Here is a 21,627-nt window from a genome sequence, read left to right as displayed (position 1 = left end):
TGGAGCAATATATGGGGCTCATTATACTGTATGGAGCAATATATGGGGCCCATTATACTGTATGGAGCAATATGGGGTAAACTACCAGAGAACAAAAAAAATCTAACAAAATAACTTTTAATATTACTATTAAAACTGAATAAATATGTAAACACTTTTCTAGATAAAATAGCAAAAACAGGACAGGGCCCATTATACTGTGTAGAGCCCTATGTGGCCTATGCGCACACTACAAAAAATGCATGCGCACGAAAACGCATACAAACGCGTGCATACGCTAGACCATGCACCCCCATGTTAAAGATAGGGGCGCATGGACGCGCACGGAGCGCAGCGCTAAAAAACGCTAGTGTGAAACCAGCCTTACCTATAATACTGTATGGAGGACTATGTGGTATCCGCTATACTGTATGGAGGACTATGTGGTATCCGCTATACTGTATGGAGGACTATGTGGTATCCGCTATACTGTATGGAGGACTATGTGGTATCCGCTATACTGTATGGAGGACTATGTGGTGCCCATAATACTGTATGGAGGACTATATAGGAGGAAAGTGACTTTGTAAGGACTGAAAAGTCATGGGATATGCTCTTCTGTGACACTGCCGAATAGTTAAGATTTTTTTCTTTTTTTTTTGGGGGGGGGGGGGGGAGGGGGGAGCACAACTAGAGCTTTTACTATGGGGCCCCATGATTTCTGTGTACGCCTCTGCTTGTAGGTAGAGTTTCTACCTCTAACACATTTCTTGTCTATACTTTCAACATGTCACACACAAGGTAATAATACCCCTTAGGGTGTGTGCAGACGCTGCGGAATAATCCGCACGGATTTTGCAAAAACCGCAGTTAATCCGCAGGTCAAAAGACCTGCGGATTATCTGCGGTTTTGCCTGCGGTTTGGTCCTGCGGATTCACCATCTCCACAATGGTGGAGATAGGAACCCGCTGCGGATTCCGCAGAAAGAATTGACATGTCACTTCTTTCTGCGGTTTCAAAACCGCAGCAAATCTGCACGGATTATTCCGCAACATCTACACAGCGGTTTTTTTGTGCATTCATTTGAATGGTATTGTACACCGCAGCTAAAACTGCTGCGGGTCCGCAGCGGCCAAAACCACTGCGGAAACGCAGCCGAATCCGCAGCGTGTGCACACAGCCTCAGATTCTGAGTGCAGCCCCTTGGATTGGTTCAGTGTAGCAATGCCGGGTGAACGGTCAGGCGACATCTTTTAGAGTCCTTGGTAACCTGACGTAGGTAAACGACGCTCAAAAGCCTGACCATGTGAATAGCGAGTCATTTTTACATAGAAATGTGTTCATTCTTTTCAGCGTTTATTATTTGGGAGGGGGGCGCGTTTTCCGGTGAGTTTTAGAGTAGTCCACCTGGAAAATACAATCCTAATACATAGGGCTCCTTAGCGTTCGGGGCCGGAGGACATGTTTCAGTCAGTTGTGTTTTAGGAATAATAAGTGATATTTTAGGACTATGATTTATGAAGTTGGCACACAGGAGCTTCAGCCAAGTGACTTTTTTTGGAGGCACACAGGAGCCTCTCTGTCTGCGCCACTTCTGACAGAAAGCTGAGGTGTTTCCCATGGCAACCAATGATCTTCCACGGCGCTTACAAATGGCGGGTGATTGCGGGCTCCTCTGAGCCGAGTGTCCTCCCTGAGCCATGTTTGCGGTCTCCAGCACTCTCAGCCTGTAGTTTGCCCCCCTCTCTGGCTATCAGTGCCCGTCTCTTTTATGGGGAAGTGAGACGCGCTTCCTGAGGGAGGGACAGTCACCGACGGCCTGACACAGACTGTCTCTGCTGCTGCTGAGGAGGGAGGAACAGAGAGTGCGGGGGAGAGAAGAGAGCACGCAGCAGAGACAGGGGCAGAGTCTGCGGGACGAGTGACAAGCACCGAGGAGAAGGCGGCAGGAGCTGCCCGGGGTGACTGTCCCCTGCTCGGTCCGGGCACATACTTGGCATGGAGGAGGAGCAGACTGCAGGTGAGTGCAGAGAGGAAGCCGCAATCCTCCTCACTGTCATGTGCTCTGTGCTACACCCCCCCCCCCCAAATGTGACACTACAACTCCCAACATGCCCACACAGCCCCTGCCCTGGGAGTTCTGGAGTCCAATAACTTATTACAAAGTTTTTTTTAAACTTCTGAAAACTTTCTGCAACTTTGTCCTCTTAGAACATGCAGAACTCTGGGTCCACTTTGTAGTTAGTATTAGTAGCAGCAGGAGCTGCCACTTATGTATCAGGCCGCATGCAGAGGTTTCCGGCCAGAAAAAAAGCCTGAAAAAAAAAAAATAAAAATTGAAAAACTCTTCCTATTAAGTGCTATTGCAAAACCTCTTTGCTGTCCTTATATTAGTATTTTTGAGGGTTTTTTTTAATGTCCTACTTCAGATTTTGAAAAAATGCCGGATGGATAAAAATAATAAAATATTTAAAAAAAACCTCCTAAAAAAAACTCTGCAAACCATAATTCCATAGATGTTAGTTGAAGGCATTTTTCAAGACTTTAGGTTTTTTTTAGGATGATTTTGGAAACTATTCGCTCAGCAGAGAACCTCCTCAAAAACTTCAGTGTGAATATAGCCCAAAGAATAATCTTGTACTGAAGCAATTTACACTAGAAAGTTTTTGAACCCCTAAACCCCCCCCCCCCCCCCCCCCACAAACTCACATACCCGTAGGGCAGGATTCACACAATGCCGCTATTTTTATTTCTTATTTTTTTCAGATGGGCAAAAACATGTTTTTCAAGTATACGTTGGTGTTTTATTTGGCTCTTGAAACATTTTGTTGCTAGCTACCTGCCTGTGGGGACCAGCGGCGATCTCTGCTAGAGCACAGTTGTCATGGATCGCTTCTGCCAGTGATTCAACAGATTACGTTGACAGAGCAGCGTCTTCTCTTCCACTCTGCTCTGCTGACGTCATGCTGATTGACAGCCAGATCCCCGCTGCCTAACTGCGGGGAGCAGGGTGTCAATCAGCATGATGACGACAGTCACACCCTATCGACAGAGCAGCCTGGAAGAAGAGCTGCTCTGTTTACGTGGGGCAGCTGAATCGCCGTCAGGAGCGGTCAGTGATCACTCTGTGCCGGCACCAGGTAGAACAAGGCAGGTAGACACCTCTGTTAGCAGTAACCGGCTTGTTATTTTTTAGGCTCATAGTAAAAATAATATAATAGTCCTGAACAACCCCTTTAATGAAGGAAGATGCAGCTGCCATGCACCTCCGCCATTAATGTTATACCAGCCAGAGGTGGTCGTACATATCTGATTATGCCACTTTTGTGCCGTAAATTAGGGTTACCGTAATTTGTCTGGTGGGCATGGGCACCCTGCGTCTAATTCCAGTTCCACCCAATTTTCAAAAAGGCGCTGACGTACTAATGCCAAATGTTGCTTCATGTTTGCAGCAGTTCAAGCAGTTTTAAGCAAGAATTCAGTTTTTGTGATTGATAGGAGGATTTTTTATTTCTCACCAGTGATGAAACTTGGTCTGTTTTTAAATGTTACTGTTCTATTAGAGAGTGTGTTCACACTGTTATTTTCCATGCATTGTCTGTGACAGACTAGTACAAGTGACTCGGTCCTCAAAAAAACCATGGACATGTGAACAGCCCCATAGATTATAATGAGTATGTGTTTTATCAGTGAGAAACACTAATCAGTATATTTGTTGCCTCGGTGACAAAGTTTGTTTACATGGAGACTTCCGTATTCTGCACATCTTAAATGTAACATTTAATTGGTGTTCTTCTCAGGTTCTCTTTGGCTAGATATTGGGCCACACACATGAACAGTTTCTTTTTTTTACAAAACCCTTACCTTTTTTATTTTATGCAAAATTTCTTGAAAGCGCCCATGATCATAAGGTGCTAAGTGGCATTTTCCCAATATGCCAGGTCTCTAATTTCAGAATATATCTGTAAAATATACAAGTATGGTGAGATTGTATTTATGTTTGTTAAAGGGAATCTGGCAGCAGGTTTTGTAGCACCGTCTGGGAGCAGCATGATGTAGGGATTGAGCCCCTGATTCCAACGATGTATCACTTAGGTCTGCTTGTTGCCATTTTGATAAAATCCACTGTTTTATCTGCAGTTCTATGAATTCTGATCCCTGTATAACCCCGTTCACACCTCTCATTGGCAGCTTTCTGCCTATGCACAGCATACACAGGAAGCTGCCAATCAGTAGTGTAGGCGAGGTTATACAAAGCTCATGAATATGCAGGACTGGTCCTCTAGTGATAATTTCCTGCTAATAAAACAGTGATTTTTGTTCTTTCCGCCCAGTAAGTGACACATCACTGGAATCAGGGTCTCTGCTCCTATATTATGCTGCTCTCAGATTAGTTGGCAAATACCTGCCTGATTCTCTTTAAAAGGTGAGTTAAACGGTTAATCGCTGACTTTATAAAACATTTGAAACTATTGTTATTTTTATAGCATAAGTTTATTTTCTCTTTGCAAGATTTAAAATAATGAAGTGGAAGAGTAAAGCTGGCACAGAGCTGTGTGTGGTCAGGGTACAGAGTGCATTATTGGGATAGATATGGGGTGTGGACGTCTCCAGACATTGCGGAGGAGGGTGTGTTAATTAGATTCTCAGTGTGAAAGTTGAGCATATTGTGAAACAATAACATGGTAAGAGGTGCATGTGGAGGACAGGAATGTGAGGCTGGATGCAGGTGGCAACCTGTATAATACAGAGGTGTTCAGCAGAACCGTGTGCCAGCAGCTAACAGCCACAGCCAGGTCATCCACCGTTTCCTATCCCACAGATGAGTGCCCACCAGCAGGATGGGAGCTCCGTCTCCAGGCACAGGAGGAAGAAGTCACGTTACTGAAGTCAGCCTTATGTGATGTCCTCCAAAGGATCCGAAACCTGGAGTCTCAGTTCTCTACTGGACACTTTTGTAAGTAAAAATGTACTCATTTTAATGTATACACACTGCTGCAGAACCTCTTATTGAAGTGGAGAGTTTAGAAAAAGCCAATTGGAGGAGATAGAGGAACGCTTGTTAAAAACAATTGGCTTGTCTAAACAGACGGCAGTCATAGGCCAATGAATGAGGAAAACGCTCATTCCTCAGGTGCAATAATTTTTAGGCTGGCTTAAAAATTATCATTATTGGCAGCACATTGCCACATGTAATCAGGAGATGAGCTGCCGATAATTTGACATTGGTCAGGAGTCTGTGTATAAACTCAGCTTTAGGGCTCTTTCAGATGTCCGTGATAATCGGTCGGACGTCTGATCGCAATGCACTGACTGGCCGCACATCTCCTGACTCGAGTGTGACAGCTTCATAAAAATATATGAAGCTGTCAAGCTTTGGTCATGCTGCTTATTATAGTCTTTAAAAGGGAGTGTGGCTCACCGGATCCTCTGGGGCGTGGCTCACCGGATCCTCTGGGGCGTATCTTTGGGCAGCCCTGCATTATTACCTTATAAGCACCACCCCCTTGTAAAGACAATAAAAAGAAGCACTAAATAAAATTCCATATCTCTGTGACCATATGGTGGATTTTAAAAAGGAAAAAAAAAAAAAAGTAGAATAATCAAGGGAGCAGCAGGAATAAAACAAGAGCAAACATCTGGACACTTTTGACCTGGTGACAAGTTTTCTTTAAAGTTTAAATTAGGCCTAAACACATTTTTGCTAGATCTAGAAGCCAACTCCAAAAGTGAGCCAGCATTACTGCTGAGGGTGGGGGTCTTATTTTTGCTGCAGTTTTATCACTCTGATGCACAATTGCCATAAAACCATGACAAAAACCTTATGTATCTACATGTAGTCTTGTTATGGTGCAGCTCTCTGTCCCACTACTACCAGGTAATATTGACATAGCCTTACAAATTTTCCTGCATTTTCTCCACCTATTCTCTAGTTGAAAAGTCACAGCAGCCTACACACCTTCCATGTAGTCACAGCAGATCCCCACACACATGCTTAGTAGTCATATAACCCACCCAACCTCTTCAGTAGTCACAGCAGTCCAAACCTTACTTATGGGTGCTACCCTACCCCAATTTTGCCAGTAAGCCTTAACTTATTAAAGCACAAAATTCCCAATGCCTGACAATTTGCTCTATTCCATCCTGAGCTTTTGATTCACTTGATAATACTAAAAGCTCGGTCTGGTCAGCGTCACCTTTGCTGTTATTTTTTCTGATCTAACATTCACTGCTCTGGCTTACTGTGATCATGATAAACATGTCATATGTTTCGAATTTGTGTGAGAGGTAACGGGGCACTTCGGGATAGTTTTCCTCTCTGCATTTTTTTCACTGGCACCTGTGTATTGTTATTTAGATGTGTTACTATTACTAACTATTTAAAAATAAACATTGATTTTTATTTATAATGCTCAAGATACCACTGGCTCTTTCTCCTCTGGCATTAAGCCTTAACTTGGTCTACCGTCCAAGTGGTCATAGCAAGGCCTCCCCAATCCACCCCACCCCAGTCTCCATCATCTGGAAGGTCAAGTGCTTTACTTTATTGTATTCATCCTCAGGGTGTTAGGAATCTGGGTCCTTCTATGTCTATGCCGAGACCCAGATTCTCACATTTGTCTCCAGAGGCTAAGTCCTTTTCCCTGCTTCTGAGCATGCTCACGGGACGAGCTCTCTTTGGAGTTCAGGAGTCAGGTGCTCAGGTCCTGCTCTGGACATTTCCGGAAGGTCCCGTACGCTATAAAAAGTGCGCATGGCTGTTCCGCCATGCTCTAGTATTTTCTATACTTGCTGCTGTGTGTTTGATGATGGATGCTTGGACTGGTGACTGACTCATTAAATATCCCCTTCCTTGGTTATTACGAGTGTGTGAGTGATTGGGTCAGCCAGTAGCAGCGCTAGCGCCAGCGCGCTCAAGCTCCATCTGTTGCAGCAGACAGCGTCCTACTTTGCGCCTGCTATATTGCGGTTGCAGTCCGTTTTGGCGTTCGCAGTTGCGATGCCGTGCACACCTCCATTTACGGAAAGTCTGTGCGGTTGTAGTGACATTACCAAACCACTCCGGTCCCTGACTACCGTATGTGTGCCGCTGTGATCCTGTGCACTTAACAGGCTCAGCGTACCTTTTCTATTGTTTTCCTGTGCAGCTCTGTGAGCCTAAAGCAGAGACTGCTTGGTTGCACTTGGGTGATTCTGAACCCTGTGCACATTATCCTTTAAGTGTTTTGCCTCTCTAGCAGCGGTTTCCACACCTGCCGCACGATGGACCCCGGGCGGCGAACACGCTTTATATTTTTTTAAGCGTGTTCCGCCGTCCTAACAAAGGGATGTACACAGGATTTTAATTGGGGGCTTGAAAAAAATTCACCATAAAGCAAGGTGAAGAGAGGATGTGACATCCATCTTTCTGCAAGAAAGGCTCCTAGTGTTCTCTCTCTAGAAAAGAAAACCAGACTGATTTCAGTCCGAATACTGGCAGCTGCATCCTTTTCACAGCAAGGTTTGCTGTACTGTACAGCAATGGCAGCCGCAGCAGAGGATGTGGCTGCCAGTGCTCAGTGGAGTCTTGGGTACCGTCAGGTACGGACTGGGGCTGAAATTCAGCCCTGGCATTTGAAATCACATAGGCCCATCCCCGAGCACCAGATGGGATATATTACCCTGGATGGAGGAAATCAAGATTTACTACCAGACGAATATTTCTAATGATACCGGTGGACTGCTGGGGTAAGTGACTGAGTCAGTGAATTTGTGCTCCGTCACATCTCATAACAGTATGGGTGTCTTGAGAACACTGATTCTGTTAACTACATAGCAGACAAGGTGGCCCACGACCAGACAGGCCCTTCTGGCATTTGCCAGATGGCCAGTCCTGCCCTGGGTACCGTAATATCGTTACCAATGTATTACCGCTATACAAGAGCCAGATAATACCTCCACACCTTGACCACACATGATCACCATACTGTGAGGGAATACAAGACTACTATTCAAAGACCCGTAATCTCTCCATGAAGTGACCATATAGCGGTAGACACCATATTTACACTGGCACTTTACGGAGCAAGTGAATACCGCATAGGTAAATTCAGCCACTCATATCTGACATCTTTTTTGAGATAAGAGGACAGAGACCACTTTCTTTCGAGAACATCCAAAAAGGGGAAATGATGGAGAATTTAGCAGATGATGCTCGGTGTCCCAGAGCGTATCCCACTCCCAAGGTTCACAGGCAGATTTCACCAGTTGTAAAGTTTGGAAAGATGACACTTTAAGGAGAATCCTACAGGTTCTTCAAGAAGAACTTCACAGATGAGAAGTTATTTAAGAACGGTTTCTCGTCATTGGAAAATCAGTGACGCGTTTCGAGGCAAACCGAACAGTATACTGCGGAGCTTGTATCTTTTATGCCTGGTAATAAATATCATTACTGACGGAGTGTTTTCACTTTTGCAGGTGATTCCTCTGTTGTACAGCCTGTCAGTAATGTCACTGCACCAGCAAAAGCTATCAGGTACCAATATGCTGACGTCACGTCTTTCGGATGCATCTTGTCTTATTGTTTTATGCTCGAGACCTTTAAATACAGAATTGTGAAAGGGAGTTGTTAGCACATGTTTTTCTATCCAAATGCCCAAATAAGAGGCTTTAGCAAGTGTCCAAGAAGTTGGATTAAAAAAAAGAAAAAAATGTGCACAGTTTCCCAGTTCTCTAAGTGCAGCCAGCGGCATAAACATTGGATGTTATCATATTTCTCTGCTAGACAGAACTAGAAATGCCAACTTAAAAGTGCACTAGATTGCAGTTTTAGTCACTTTGTATATATACTTACAGTACGTGCTATGTCCATACTTCTATCTATTTCAATATATAAATATATAGATAAACATTTTATATATATATATTGCAGAGATTCACTCACTCTTGGCACATAATGTCTTGATCACACAGCAGGATTTAATAAAAAGTCCATAAACTTCAAGCAAACGAACACAAATAGCCTGTTCTCGGCACAAAAGGTATAACCTAAGAAAACCGTTCATACACAGGATCAGACCGGCTTACCCGTTTAGATATCTCAGGTCTTAGGACTCTGGCAGAGCTTAAACAACACCAGAAATCTTTTCTCCTTCACACACAGAGCCCAAATCTAAGAGCTGTTTCTACCTCTCTTCCCAGACCACTATGGAGCAGCTCAGCAGCCCTTTTATATCAGCTGCCAGACCTGAATTGGAGAAATGGAAGCAGCCAGTCCCACCCATCTCTTCCAGCTACTCCTAAAATCCGGACCCAAAATCCAGGCCGATTAAATAAACCAGTGCTACAGTTTTTGCTCCGGGTTTCACATCACCAATGCTAGGCACATACAGTGGGGGAAATAAGTATTTGATACCTTGCTGAATTTGTAAGTTTGCCCACTGACAAAGGCATGAACAGTCTGTAATTTTAAGGGTAGGTTAATTTTAACATTGAGAGACAGAATATAAAAAATAAAATCCAGAAAAATCACATTGTATAAATTATATATATTTATTTGCATTTTGCAGTGAGAAATAAGTATTTGATCCCCCTACCAACCATTAAGAGTTCTGGCTCTAAAAGACTCCACAGACTCAATTATTCTGACTCTAACCCCTACAACATGGGCAAGACCAAAGAGCTTTATAAGGATGTCAGGGGCAAGATCATAGACCTGCACAAAGCTGGAATGGCCTACAAAACCATAAGTAAGATGCTGGGTGAGAAGGAGACAATTGTTGATGCAATAGTAAGAAAATGGAAGAAACACAAAGTGAATGTTGGGGCAGCATGGTGGCTCAGTGGTTAGCCCCAACAGTCCTGGGTTCGTATCCCACCAAGGACAACATCTGCAAGGAGTTTGTATGTTCTCCCCGTGTTTGCGTGGAGGTTCTCCGGTTTCCTCCCACACTCCAAAGACATACTGATAGGGAATTTAGATTGTGAGCCCCATCGGGGACAGTGATGAAAATGTGTGCAAATTGTAAAGCGCTGTGGAATATGTTAGCGCTCTTTGGCGTTAACTCAACTTGAGTTGATGAACTCGAGAGAAATTCTGTCTATGACCAAAGAGCACCGTCCCCACTGTCAAGCATGGAGATGGAAACATTAGGTTTTGGGGGTATTTCTCTGCTTAGGGCACAGGACTACTTCACCGCAACAACGGGAGAATGGATGGAGCCATGTACCATAAAATCCTGAGTGACAACCTCCTTCCCTCCACCAGGACATTAAAAATGGGTCATGGCTGGGTCTTCCAGCAAGACAATGACCCAAAACATACAACTAAGGCAACAAAGGAGTGGCTCAGAAAGAAGCACATTAATGTCGTGGCGTGGCCTATCCAGTCTCCTGACCTTAATCCCCTAGAAAACTTATGGAGGTAATTGAAGCTCCGAGTTGTCAAGCAACAGCCTGAAAATCTTAATGATTTAGAGATATTCTGCAAAGTGGAGTGGAGCAAAATTCCTCCTGACATGTGCACAAACCTCATCATCAACTACAAAACACGTCTGACTGCTGGGCTTGCCAACAAGGGTTTTGCCACCAAGTATTAAGTCTTGTTTGCCAGAGGGATCAAATACTTATTTCTCACTGCAAAATGCAAATATATTTCTGGACTTTATTTTTGATATTCTATTTCTCAATGTTAAAATTAACCTACCCTTAAAATTATAGACTGCCTATGTCTTTGTCAGTGGGCAAACTTACAAAATCAGCAAAGGATCAAATACTTATTTCCCCCACTGTATATGTTGATTACACCCTTGTAGATTAGTGCATATATAATATAAACACAGTTCTTGTACTATAGAACACATTGCAATAAAAACATAAAAGTATAGGCGTACTCTGTGCAATCATTATAATAATATTGGACTAACATATCTGTCTGAACTCTGGATAATAGAATTAAAGAAAAGTTGTAAGAAGTCAAAACACATATATTAGGTGTCTGTCCATATAGCTCTCTCCTGTTCTGTGCAGCCCACTCTTCGGCTTTTCTGTGCAGACTCAGACAGCATCAGCCGAGGTCAGGATATGCGCTATACTTAAGAAAGACTTTGTTTGCATCTCTTCTGCCACTCTTTGCTGTCAGAGTCTCTACTCCATTTCTTTGTAGAGGATGTAATAGTCTATTGACATTTCTTTGACCATTGTCCTCCATTTATGGAGCCACAATAGTGCTTACACGCCCTGCTGTACTGTGCATACAGACAATGCAAGAAGACAGGGTTTGTTTCCAATATGATGGCCCCCAGGGATGTTTTTTTTATATGTTTCTTTATTTTACTTGCTTGTATAATGCTGACATATTCCACAATGCTGTACTGACGTCATCATTCACTGAGTCTGTCCCCATTGGAGCTCACAAACTAAATTCGCTATATCAATAATCATTTGAAATGTGGATGGAAATTGGAGGAAACCCACACATAAGGGGAGAACATACCAAGGACAACATCTGTCGAATTTTGTTATATATGAACTCGAGCCCCCTGGCAGCAGTGCTAACCATTGCAATCTAAATTACTTCTATGTTTATAGTAACAATAGACATTATTTCCCTTCAACATTTAATCAATTAAACTAAGATTAAATACATGATACCTTACAAGAAGTTGAACATTTCTTCAGGACGAAACATCCATTTAGACAAGACGACAAATGGCGAGATGCCCATGTAAATGTGCCGGTGATCAACCCCAAAAACATGCAAAATGTGTCATTGACTATAGTCAAGAACGTGACAAAAGTTGGCTCAGTGCCGCACACATAATGAGATAGATAGGTTTGGAAATTTACTGATCTTAAAAGGAAGCTGAGAACATGACCTGCTATGACTAACAAATAAGATGGCACATTGGCTCAGAATTATACCTTATGATTAACTATTCCTTTCTTTTGCAGTGTGCCAGTGGAAAGAGCTCAGGATTATAGTTGCGTACTTTGTACTGTTGGAACACAAACAGAGTGGTCTTTGGTTGATAAAGACCCCAAAGATGGTCTAGATCCAGTGGATGGGACAGTAGCGTGTGAGAATGACTCCATCAATGGAGAATCTGCTGATGGAATTGCTGACTCTGAAGAGGTGGAAAAGGTTTCCCAAAGTCCAACGCAAGAAGAGGGAGCGGCCATTGGATGCGGTGTGACGCCACTGAGACTGAAAAAGAGGGATCTGTAAGTGCAGTACATAATTATATCCAACTAGGTGCACGCTGCCATCATGGCTTTCAGTTTTACAAGATCCATGATTGGTATGATAGAGGAGTCCGTGTACAGATGTGGCCATGGATTTGTGGTTCAGGTTCTTCAGCGTTAGACTCCCTGCACAGACAAAGGTACAGCATTACCGGCACTGTGTTGCTCCTGGCACTTGCACAACAGTATTATGTTTTGTGTGCCTTGCAGCAATTCGGCAGCTGCTAATGGGCCGCATCTCTCTCACCTCCCCTGGATGTCTGAATTTCATCAGAGGGAAGAGTGAGCGAAGTAGCCCATTAGTGGCCACTGATTAGCTGCAGTGCTCATGTGACCTAACAAGATCACACTGGGGAGACCCACTGTCGATATCGCTGGAACTATGCCGGTGCAGGAGGTTTTTTTTTCTTTAAACTTTTTTGGGGGTGTACCATAAACAGTATTTGTCCCCTACCCACAGGATAGGTAATAAATGATGCAGCTGCTGAGACCCCTGCAAATCCTGAGAATAAGGGGGCATAAAGTCCCTTTTGCGAAACATTCATTGATGAGCGCGTGCGACCATTTTTCCATTACGCAATGGTCACACATGCTCAGTTATGCTCCATTCACACAGGGGACTTTGGGACCCCCATTCCTATTCTGGATGAGGCATTACCACATACCACTGGTCCTTCAGAGCTGTTTGGACAGTGCTCGTCGTCTGTGTTAGTAGATCTTCCCACATGTTGGTAGATCTTCCCACATGTTGGTCTCCTAAAGCATTTTCTCACATCATCTTAGATGGTGGAATTATCAGAACAGTCCAGAGGTTTCCAAGTGAGGGAGAATTGAATAAGATCAGCAAAGGAGATGGTAATACTTTCCAAGATCCTTCCCTGCTGTCCAGGGTGGAATAACGTGTAACTATGAGCTTTGTCCAGAAATCTTGTTCTCGTTATGTCGGTCCACGTGGACAGAAGGCGTTTGTCGCATTCCGGGCAAAATACGCCAAAGGTGAACTGCTGGCTCATTAATGGCTGCTTGGGATTCTTCCACCCTTATCCTAAATTAGCTTCCCTCAAACCCACTGTATATATAAGCTGAAGCTACGATTTATACCTGGAGCTGGAACATTACAGAAATCTGTTCATGAGTACGGAAGGCAGTAATTGGTCTCAGGGGGACTTAAAAAAAGGAAAAGGGTTTGTCCTCGTTTTACTGGCGCTACATAGTGAAGTTGGCAAGGCTTTCTATGTTTCTTTGGCACAATATGAAGATCTGTAAGTGGCACAGGCCATGCTTTGTGTATGGCAATGCTGAATGCTGTCACGGTGCAGAAGGGGAAGGGCACGTATACCTGATGCCACCAGACCTTCTAGATACAGTCTGAGGAGATAAGCATTTCAGAGTTTTGCTATTCACTAATATTGGTTGGAGTTGGGAATATAATCAGAATACCATTCGTGGTAGGAAATGCAGTATACAGGCAAAAGCATTGGGACACCTACACTAACCTCCCATTCTAAGTCCATAAACATTAATATGGAGTCATTCCCCTTGCAACTATAACACCTTTTGCTCTTCTGGGAAGACTTTTTACAAGGTTTTGGTGCTAGCATGTATAAGTTTTTGCCCCTTCATCCAAAAAAGTGTCCGACCTCAGTAACACTGTTGTTGGGGGAGATGGCCGAGCTATCAATTTCCGGTCTATTTCCCCCTAAAAATGTTATACGGTGTTGAGGTTAGGGCTCTGTGCTGCCAGTCGTGTTCTTCCACGCACAGAGCCCTGACCTCAACAATGCCTTTGTGGACCTTGTGCACCGGGCACAGTCATGGGGAACAGACACATGCCTACCCCTAACTGTTCCCACAAAAGTGGTGTCACGACTCCACCGGTCAGTGTATCTTGGACGCAGTGATTGACAGCTCATTTGTCCAATCTAGTGCAGGGGTGTGCTGAGCTGTTGGCATTTTGATTGACAGCTAAGCTGAACTGAGACTGAGAGGTGCTGAGCTTCCTTCAGGTGTTCCCTGTTCCAAGTGATTACCCAGCTGCTAAGCAAAGCTGTCAGTCGTAGTTTGCTGCTCAGTGCGGTGTGTTCTCTGTGCTCTGAATTCAGACATTCTGATCTTCTGTTTTCGGACCCTGGATTTGCCTATTGACTACCTATTTGTATTACCCCTTTTGCCTTTATGCACTCTGACCATGCAATTCTGACCCCAGACTGTGACCTGACTATGACTTTGTCGCTTCCCTCTGTTTATGACGTACCCTCCTGGCTCCTGACCTCGGACTCTTTGACTACCCTGACTCACGGCTTGTCTGTGAGAGGTGATTCAGCATCACAAGTGGAAGCTACAAATGTCAAAAATGCTTTGGTAGTTGAATCATTCAGCTTTCGCATCCCTGGAGCAAAGTAGCTGACCTCTGAAAAACAACCCTATGTTGTTATCTCTCCCCCCCCCCCCCAAAAAAAAAAACTGTACAGTGGGCACAATGCGCAGGCACGTAGCATTCTCGTGGGATTCACCAAACCCAGACTCGTCTATTAGGTGCCAGACAGAGAAATGTGGTCAGTCACTGCACAGCACATGTTTCCACTGCTCCACAGTGCAGTGGTGGCGGTTTTACACCACTCCATCTGAGGCATGGCATGGTGCTTGGTGATGTAAGGCTGCATGTAGCTGCTTGGCCATGGAAACTCAAGCCATGAAGATCCGGATGCACCGTTTATGTGATAATGTTAATACCAGGGGAACTGCGACACCACTCTGTAAAAGGATGGAATGGAAAAATGTTTGTATTCCATGATTAAAATAAAGGTGTCCCAGTACTTTTGTACATGTGGTGTACCAACCTTTTATATTTCCTGCAAGTAACATAAGTCTCTGCTTCTGTAATTTTACTATAGGATTTGCTTGTCTGCAGAGAAAATTAACTAATTTCATGTATAGAGTTCAATGAGTGTAAACATTCCAGAATATCTATGTATATAAAAATGAGTGTATATGTGTGTGTGTATTAGCCACGCCCACTCCACATAGCAACCAATCACTAAGCATCTTTCATTTCACGAGAGCTGTTTAAAAGATGAAAGCTGAGCTGTGATTGGTTGCTATGAGCAACAGTTTTCCTTGTAGACAGTTCTGGTAACTGAGGCCCATTAGGATAAGTTCACACAGGACTTTTTGCTGCTTTTTTTTTTTCTGCAGCAAAACCTGTGATCTCCTTGGCAGGAAAGAAGCTGCTGCAAAAATGCAGGTTTAGGTATGTTTTTTGATACATTTTTGGTTCGGTTTTTTTATTTGTCTTTGTCCATGCTAATGTCCATGACTTTTCTGCAGCAAAAGCTGCTGCTGCAATTAATGACACCTGCGTTTTTGGTGCGTGATTGCAGCGTTTTTGGTGCACCCATTCAAGTCAATGGGTGAAAAACACTGAAAGAAGTGACATGCTCTATGTCCAAAAAAAACGCAGCAAAGCACAAAATCCTGATCACACAAAAAACCAATGTGTGTGCATGAGATTTCTGAAATCTCATAGGCTTTGCCGGTAATTGATAAAGCAGCTGAAAATAATCATTAAAAAAAAAAAAACATGAAAAAAACGCAGCAAAAATGCCCTGTGTGAACTTAACCTTATTCTTATCATTTCTATGGTGTTATCGTCCTTCTGTAAAGCTGGAAATAGCACAATTTATTACCGTGCCAACACAGACTACCCTCTGACACAGACTGCAGGGGGAGCCCAGTATCACACAGGATAGGATTAGATACACAGTCCAGTATCACACAGAATAGGATTAGATACACAGCTCAGCAGACAGTATCACAGAGGATAGGATTAGATACACAGCTCAGGAGACAGTATCACACTGGACAGAATTAGATACACAGCTCAGCAGACTGTATCACACAGGATAGGATTAGATACACAGCTCAGCAGACAGTATAACACAGGATAGGATTAGATACAAGGCCCAGCAGTCAGTATCACACAGGAGAGGATTAGATACACAGCTCAGCAGTCAGTATTACACAGCATATGATTAGATACGCGGTTTAGCAGACTGTATCACACAGGATAGGATTAGATACACAGCTCAGCAGACATAACACACAGGATAGGATTAGATATACAGCTCAGCAGACAGTAACACACAGGATAGTCTGCTGAGCTGTGTATCTAATCCTATCACACAGAATAGGATTAGGTACACGGCTCAGCAGTCAGTATCACACAAGATAGGATTATATACACAGCTCAGGAGACAGTATCACACTGGACAGAATTAGATACACAGCTCATCACACAGAATAGGATTAGGTACACGGCTCAGCAGTCAGTATCACACAAGATAGGATTATATACACAGCTCAGGAGACAGTATCACACTGGACAGAATTAGATACACAGCTCAGCAGACTGTATCACACAAGATAGGATTAGATACACGGCTCAGCAGTCAGTATCACTCAGGAGAGGATTAGATACACGGCTCAGCAGTCAGTATCACTCAGGAGAGGATTAGATACACGGCTCAGCAGACGGTATCACACAGGATAGGATTAGATACACCGCTCAGCAGACGGTATCACACAGGATAGGATTAGATACACAGCTCAGCAGACGGTATCACAGGATAGGATTAGATACACAGCTCAGCAGACTGTATCACACAGGATAGGATTAGATACACGGCTCAGCAGTCGGTATCACTCAGGAGAGGATTAGATACACGGCTCAGCAGTCGGTATCACTCAGGAGAGGATTAGATACACGGCTCAGCAGACGGTATCACACAGGAGAGGATTAGATACACGGCTCAGCAGACGGTATCACACAGGAGAGGATTAGATACACGGCTCAGCAGACAGTATAACAGGATAGGATTAGATACACAGCTCAGCAGTCTGTATCACTCAGGAGAGGATTAGATACACAGCTCAGCAGACATTATCACACAGGATAGGGTTAGATACACAGCTCAGCAGTCAGTATCACACAGGATAGGATTAGATACACAGCTCAGCAGACAGTATAACACAGGATAGGAATAGATACACAGCTCAACAGTCAGTATCACTCAGGAGAGGATTTGATACACAGCTCAGCACACAGTATCACACAGGATAGGAATAGATACACAGCTCAACAGTCAGTATCACTCAGGAGAGGATTTGATACACAGCTCAGCACACAGTATCACACAGGATAGGAACAGATACACGGCTCAGCAGACAGTATAACACAGGATAGGATTAGATACACAACTCAGCAGTCGGTATCACTCAGGAGAGGATTAGGTACACAGCTCAGCAGACATTATCACACAGGATAAGGTTAGATACACAGATACACATGTTGTTTATCAAAAGGCTCCTGAATGAGTTAAATAAAATACTATCAATACTTGGGTAATTGTTTAGTTAATTTGTGTTGCAAATCTGTAGCGTTGAATATATGATGTGAAATGTTTTTATGTGCAATATATTCATTATAATTTGTTATAGCTGACCACAGTTAGTTACTATGCCCGGGCAACGCCGGGCTCTTCAGCTAGTTAAATATAAAGTCTTATGTCACATTTTGTGCAGAAGTATGGAAACCGCCATTAAATTAGCCCAGTGTAGAGCAGTGCCATTTGCATAATTTAATTCTGGATTTATTACTCTTCTTTAGGTTTCCAGACAACAGTTCCTCTCTGTAGTAATAGCGAGAGGCTTATTTTCCTGTCCTCTTGTTGTGAACACCATTAAAAGCCTCTTCATATTTTCTTGGAAGGAAAGGATAGTCATAAGGACTAGTGAGTCTTTCATATTTTTTTTAGGAACATATTTTGGACACAAGATACTAGAGCTGTAGGTTGCACTCATCATGGTTGTCCAATGCTCTGACAGTGGCTATGAATAGCTGTATAGCGCCTCCCCGAGGGTAGAGCAAGGTACTGCAGTGCGCATGCTCAGGAAAAGGCCACAGAGCAATAGTTATGCCTGCGCAGGAGCATGATGGACGCCATTGTGTGGATGACATAGAACGCGTCATCCACTTGAAGCAGGGCAGGAGGACGGCGATCGCAAGAAGAGAGGAGGTGCTGGATCAAGACCAATAACGCCCATCGGACCCGACCACCCTGTATGCGAGGATAATTAAATTGTTATTTAATCAGAGAGTGGCATGATATAGGGGCAGAGACCCCCATTCCAACTGGGTGGTGTTGTTTCAATAAAATCAGTGTTTAGGATATCATCACTACGGGACTAGGTGTCATGTGTGACGTAGTCTTCTTGTTCCATTTACTCTAAACCCCCACCACTAATTTGCAGCTTTCTGCCTATGCACAGTGTACACAGAAATCTGCCAATCAGTGTTGTGGCCCAATATGCCCAACCAGTGTTGTGAACAATAATAAAAATTTGTTGATCGGTCATCAGTTTGGAAATAAGTTTCTCTGCCCTACCCTGCAGTACTTTACGGTTTTTAGGTACTATCTTACTGACACAAGAAGAAGAAATCCAGCGTGTTCACAGGTAAGAAATGAAAGTCCAGTATTTATTGAAAAATCAATTCTTAAAAAAACATGTTGACATGCGGCTTTGGCCATGGTGCGAACAACCGACGCGTTTCGGCTCAACAAAAATAAATAACATTATTTTTTTTATTTTTTTTTGGGGGGGGGGGGGTCCATAATCCCTACATGGTTTTACATATGTTCAACGTTAAAGGCATTTACATTTCCATGTTTAAGTGTTTTTGTGTGCTTATTCTTTGAGCGTATTATACTATTTATATGCGCAGGGCAATCTATGTGAGCCCTTGTGAGCAGCGTGTCATTGTGGTTCAGTAGGATTTGTGTATATATACAGCTCCATTCACATTGAGCCACAACCATGATTAAGGTTCCGTTGAGCCGAAACGCGTCGGTTGTTTGCACCATGGCCAAAGCCGCATGTCAACATGTTTTTTTTTTTTTTTTAAGAATTGTTTTTTTCAATAAATACTGGACTTTCATTGCTTACCTGTGAACACGCTGGATTTCTTCTTCTTGTGCATTCCTCCAGCCGGATCCCGGGCTCTTCCGTGCGTGTACAGCAGGACTTTGCTGCACCAGGTGGTAAGCTGACTCTCCCTTCCCCGTCTCCCATTGTTTAGCATGTCTTAGGATGACAGCTTCTCATTACCACTTACATAAACCGGTTTGTCGATCTGCAAGTTTTGTAAAAATGCTTCCATTTTTTTGGCTGGTAAATGACTGAAGACTGAGCACTAACATTCCTTATTACCTGTTGTGAGAAGTAGGAGCTAATGACTGATCACCTTTATCAGCATTTACTATTAATTTCTCCATTTTGATTGAGACAAGATAGTAAGGATAGGATAGGAGGAGCAAGAGTGTGACGCTAGTCACTACTCACGGACAAGCCGCGATGGTAGTCAAGAGGTCCGGGGACATAGTATTCGAGCACGCCGAAGTCATTCGGTTAGCACCCGAGCATGCTCAGATAACACCTTATCCGAGCACGATCGCTCATCACTAGTTGGGAGAAATACACATTTGTTGTCTACTAACCCCTAGGATCTGTCAGTGCCGAGCAGAGGTCAGAGCTGGCAGCAAGCCTCCTCACGTCGGCTCAGGCAGCATCTTAATTCTGGGCAGGGACCCAAACTGGTGATGCACAGCAAATAACTGACTAAAGAAGGTAATTGTTTACAGATGATGCTGGCTCTTTATCTTTGTATAAAGCATTTTATTGAAAGTGGCCTTAATTCCAGTTTCCTACACAGTAGGGGAGTCCAGACTTCTGCATGTCATCCATGAAATAACAAAGAAGTTGATGGCAAGCGCTGAATTGCTGAGTCTTGAGAAAGTACTTGATGCGCTTAAAAGGAATACAAGGGGCTGTAACACTAAGGGTACTTTAGGATATGTACTGTGTTTTTATGATACCTGATGAAGGAGATACAACGCGTTTCGGATACAGTGTCTCTCTTGTTTTTTAACCCATGAAATAAAAAAATATGAAATATCATCTTTGGATGTGAGTCCTGGGAAGCGCTGCCGTTCATGGGCTGGATGTGCCTTTCTTGATTTACTCATCCTGTGTGAGCCTTTCACTTGGATCCACCCGAGGCAAGCTGCAAGCCTTGTCTTCTGGGAAGTATCCCAGAAGTAAGGATTTTTGAGGATACACAATCTAAAGCTATGTTAGTCTTCCATCAGGTGAGTGCATAAAATTGTGCACCCTTTAAAGACTACAATATTGTGTTTACGCACTTAGGGCGCCGCGATTTCTGTTCTCTCCCAAACAGGGTTTTTTTTTTTTTTGCATATTATTCATTTGTGAAATAATAATTTAATCCCCTTCACCACCTTGTGACTTTCCGTTTTTTGCACCTCTTCTTCGGGCAGTTTCACACGTCCAGATAATTCCGGTACTGGAAAAACCTGTACCGGAGCTATCAGTGTGCATACGTATACCGTCCGTGTCCGTGGTTTTGAAAAATTATTTTCAGTGTTAACCCTTTGACTTTTAAAAACGCACACGAATGGCACACGGACAGCATCCGTGTGCGGTACGTGTTTACACGGACCCATTGACTTGTATGGGTCCGTGTGATCCGTGCTGTTGCACAAAAACGGACATGTCAGCGTGTTTTGCATACGGACACACGGTCCGTGAAAACACGCTGACATGTGCATAGACACATTCATTAGAATGTATCTGTGTGTCAGTGTCTCCGGTACGTGAGAAAACTGTCACTACACGTACCGGAGACACTGTGAAACTGCCCTTCCCCAGAGCCATAACTTTTTTTCCATTTTTCCATCATTATGGCCGTGTGAGGGCTTGTTTTTTTTTTTTTTTTTTGCGGGACGTGTTGTGCTTTTTAATGACACCATTGATCTTACCATATAGTCTACCGAAAAACGGGAAAAAAAATTCCAAGTGTGGAGAAATTGCAAAAATATAAAGTGAAATTCCACAGCTGTCATTATGATTATCGAGGTTATTACGAGTTTGCAGATGCCATTCATGTCTAGGTTCTTTATTTAAGAAGTGAAAAAATATCCAAGGTTTGTAAAAAAAAAAAAAAAAAAAAAATGGCAAAGTTTTCCGAGACCCATAGCTTCTCCATTTTTTGGGATCTGGAGCTAGGTGAGGGCCTATTTTTCTGGAGAGCCGAGCTGACGTTTTTGTTGATACCATTTTGGAGTAGACCTGATGTTTTGATCTCCTCTTATTGCATGCTATTGCAATGCTGCGGCGACCAAAAAAATCGTATTTCTGGCATTTTGATTTTTTTTTTCGCATTATTCCATTTACCAATCAGATTAATTAAGTTTATATTTTGATAGATCTGGCAGTGATAGCAAATATGTGTATTTTTTATTTATTGTATTACTTTGAAGGAGGCAAAAGGAGGGTGATTTGAACTTTTA

General features: G+C 43.3%; 1 protein-coding gene and 1 long non-coding RNA gene across 2 annotated transcripts in view; one reads left to right on the top strand and one right to left on the bottom strand.

The window, feature by feature from the left end:
• Positions 1-1,637: 1,637 nt before the first annotated feature.
• Positions 1,638-21,627, top strand: part of EML3 (EMAP like 3) — an 87,817-nt gene continuing 67,827 nt past the window's right edge. The window contains exons 1-4 of the mRNA XM_073554656.1: positions 1,638-2,000; positions 4,803-4,937; positions 8,438-8,495; positions 11,912-12,181. Of these exons, the coding sequence (XP_073410757.1) occupies positions 1,979-2,000; positions 4,803-4,937; positions 8,438-8,495; positions 11,912-12,181 (485 nt within the window). The 5' untranslated portion in view covers positions 1,638-1,978. The remainder of the gene's footprint in view (positions 2,001-4,802; positions 4,938-8,437; positions 8,496-11,911; positions 12,182-21,627) is intronic.
• On the bottom strand, positions 8,228-9,196 carry LOC141058406 (uncharacterized). The gene is made up of 2 exons (XR_012222156.1): positions 9,047-9,196; positions 8,228-8,558 (listed from the first exon to the last, which is right to left on the bottom strand). It is a non-coding gene; the product is annotated as an uncharacterized lncRNA (long non-coding RNA).

This window comes from Dendrobates tinctorius, unplaced genomic scaffold, assembly GCF_039654945.1.
Source record: "Dendrobates tinctorius isolate UK_male_01 unplaced genomic scaffold, ASM3965494v1 ptg000211l, whole genome shotgun sequence".
NCBI classification, from domain to species: Eukaryota; Metazoa; Chordata; class Amphibia; order Anura; family Dendrobatidae; genus Dendrobates; species Dendrobates tinctorius.
This window is presented reverse-complemented; position numbering and strand designations above follow the sequence as displayed.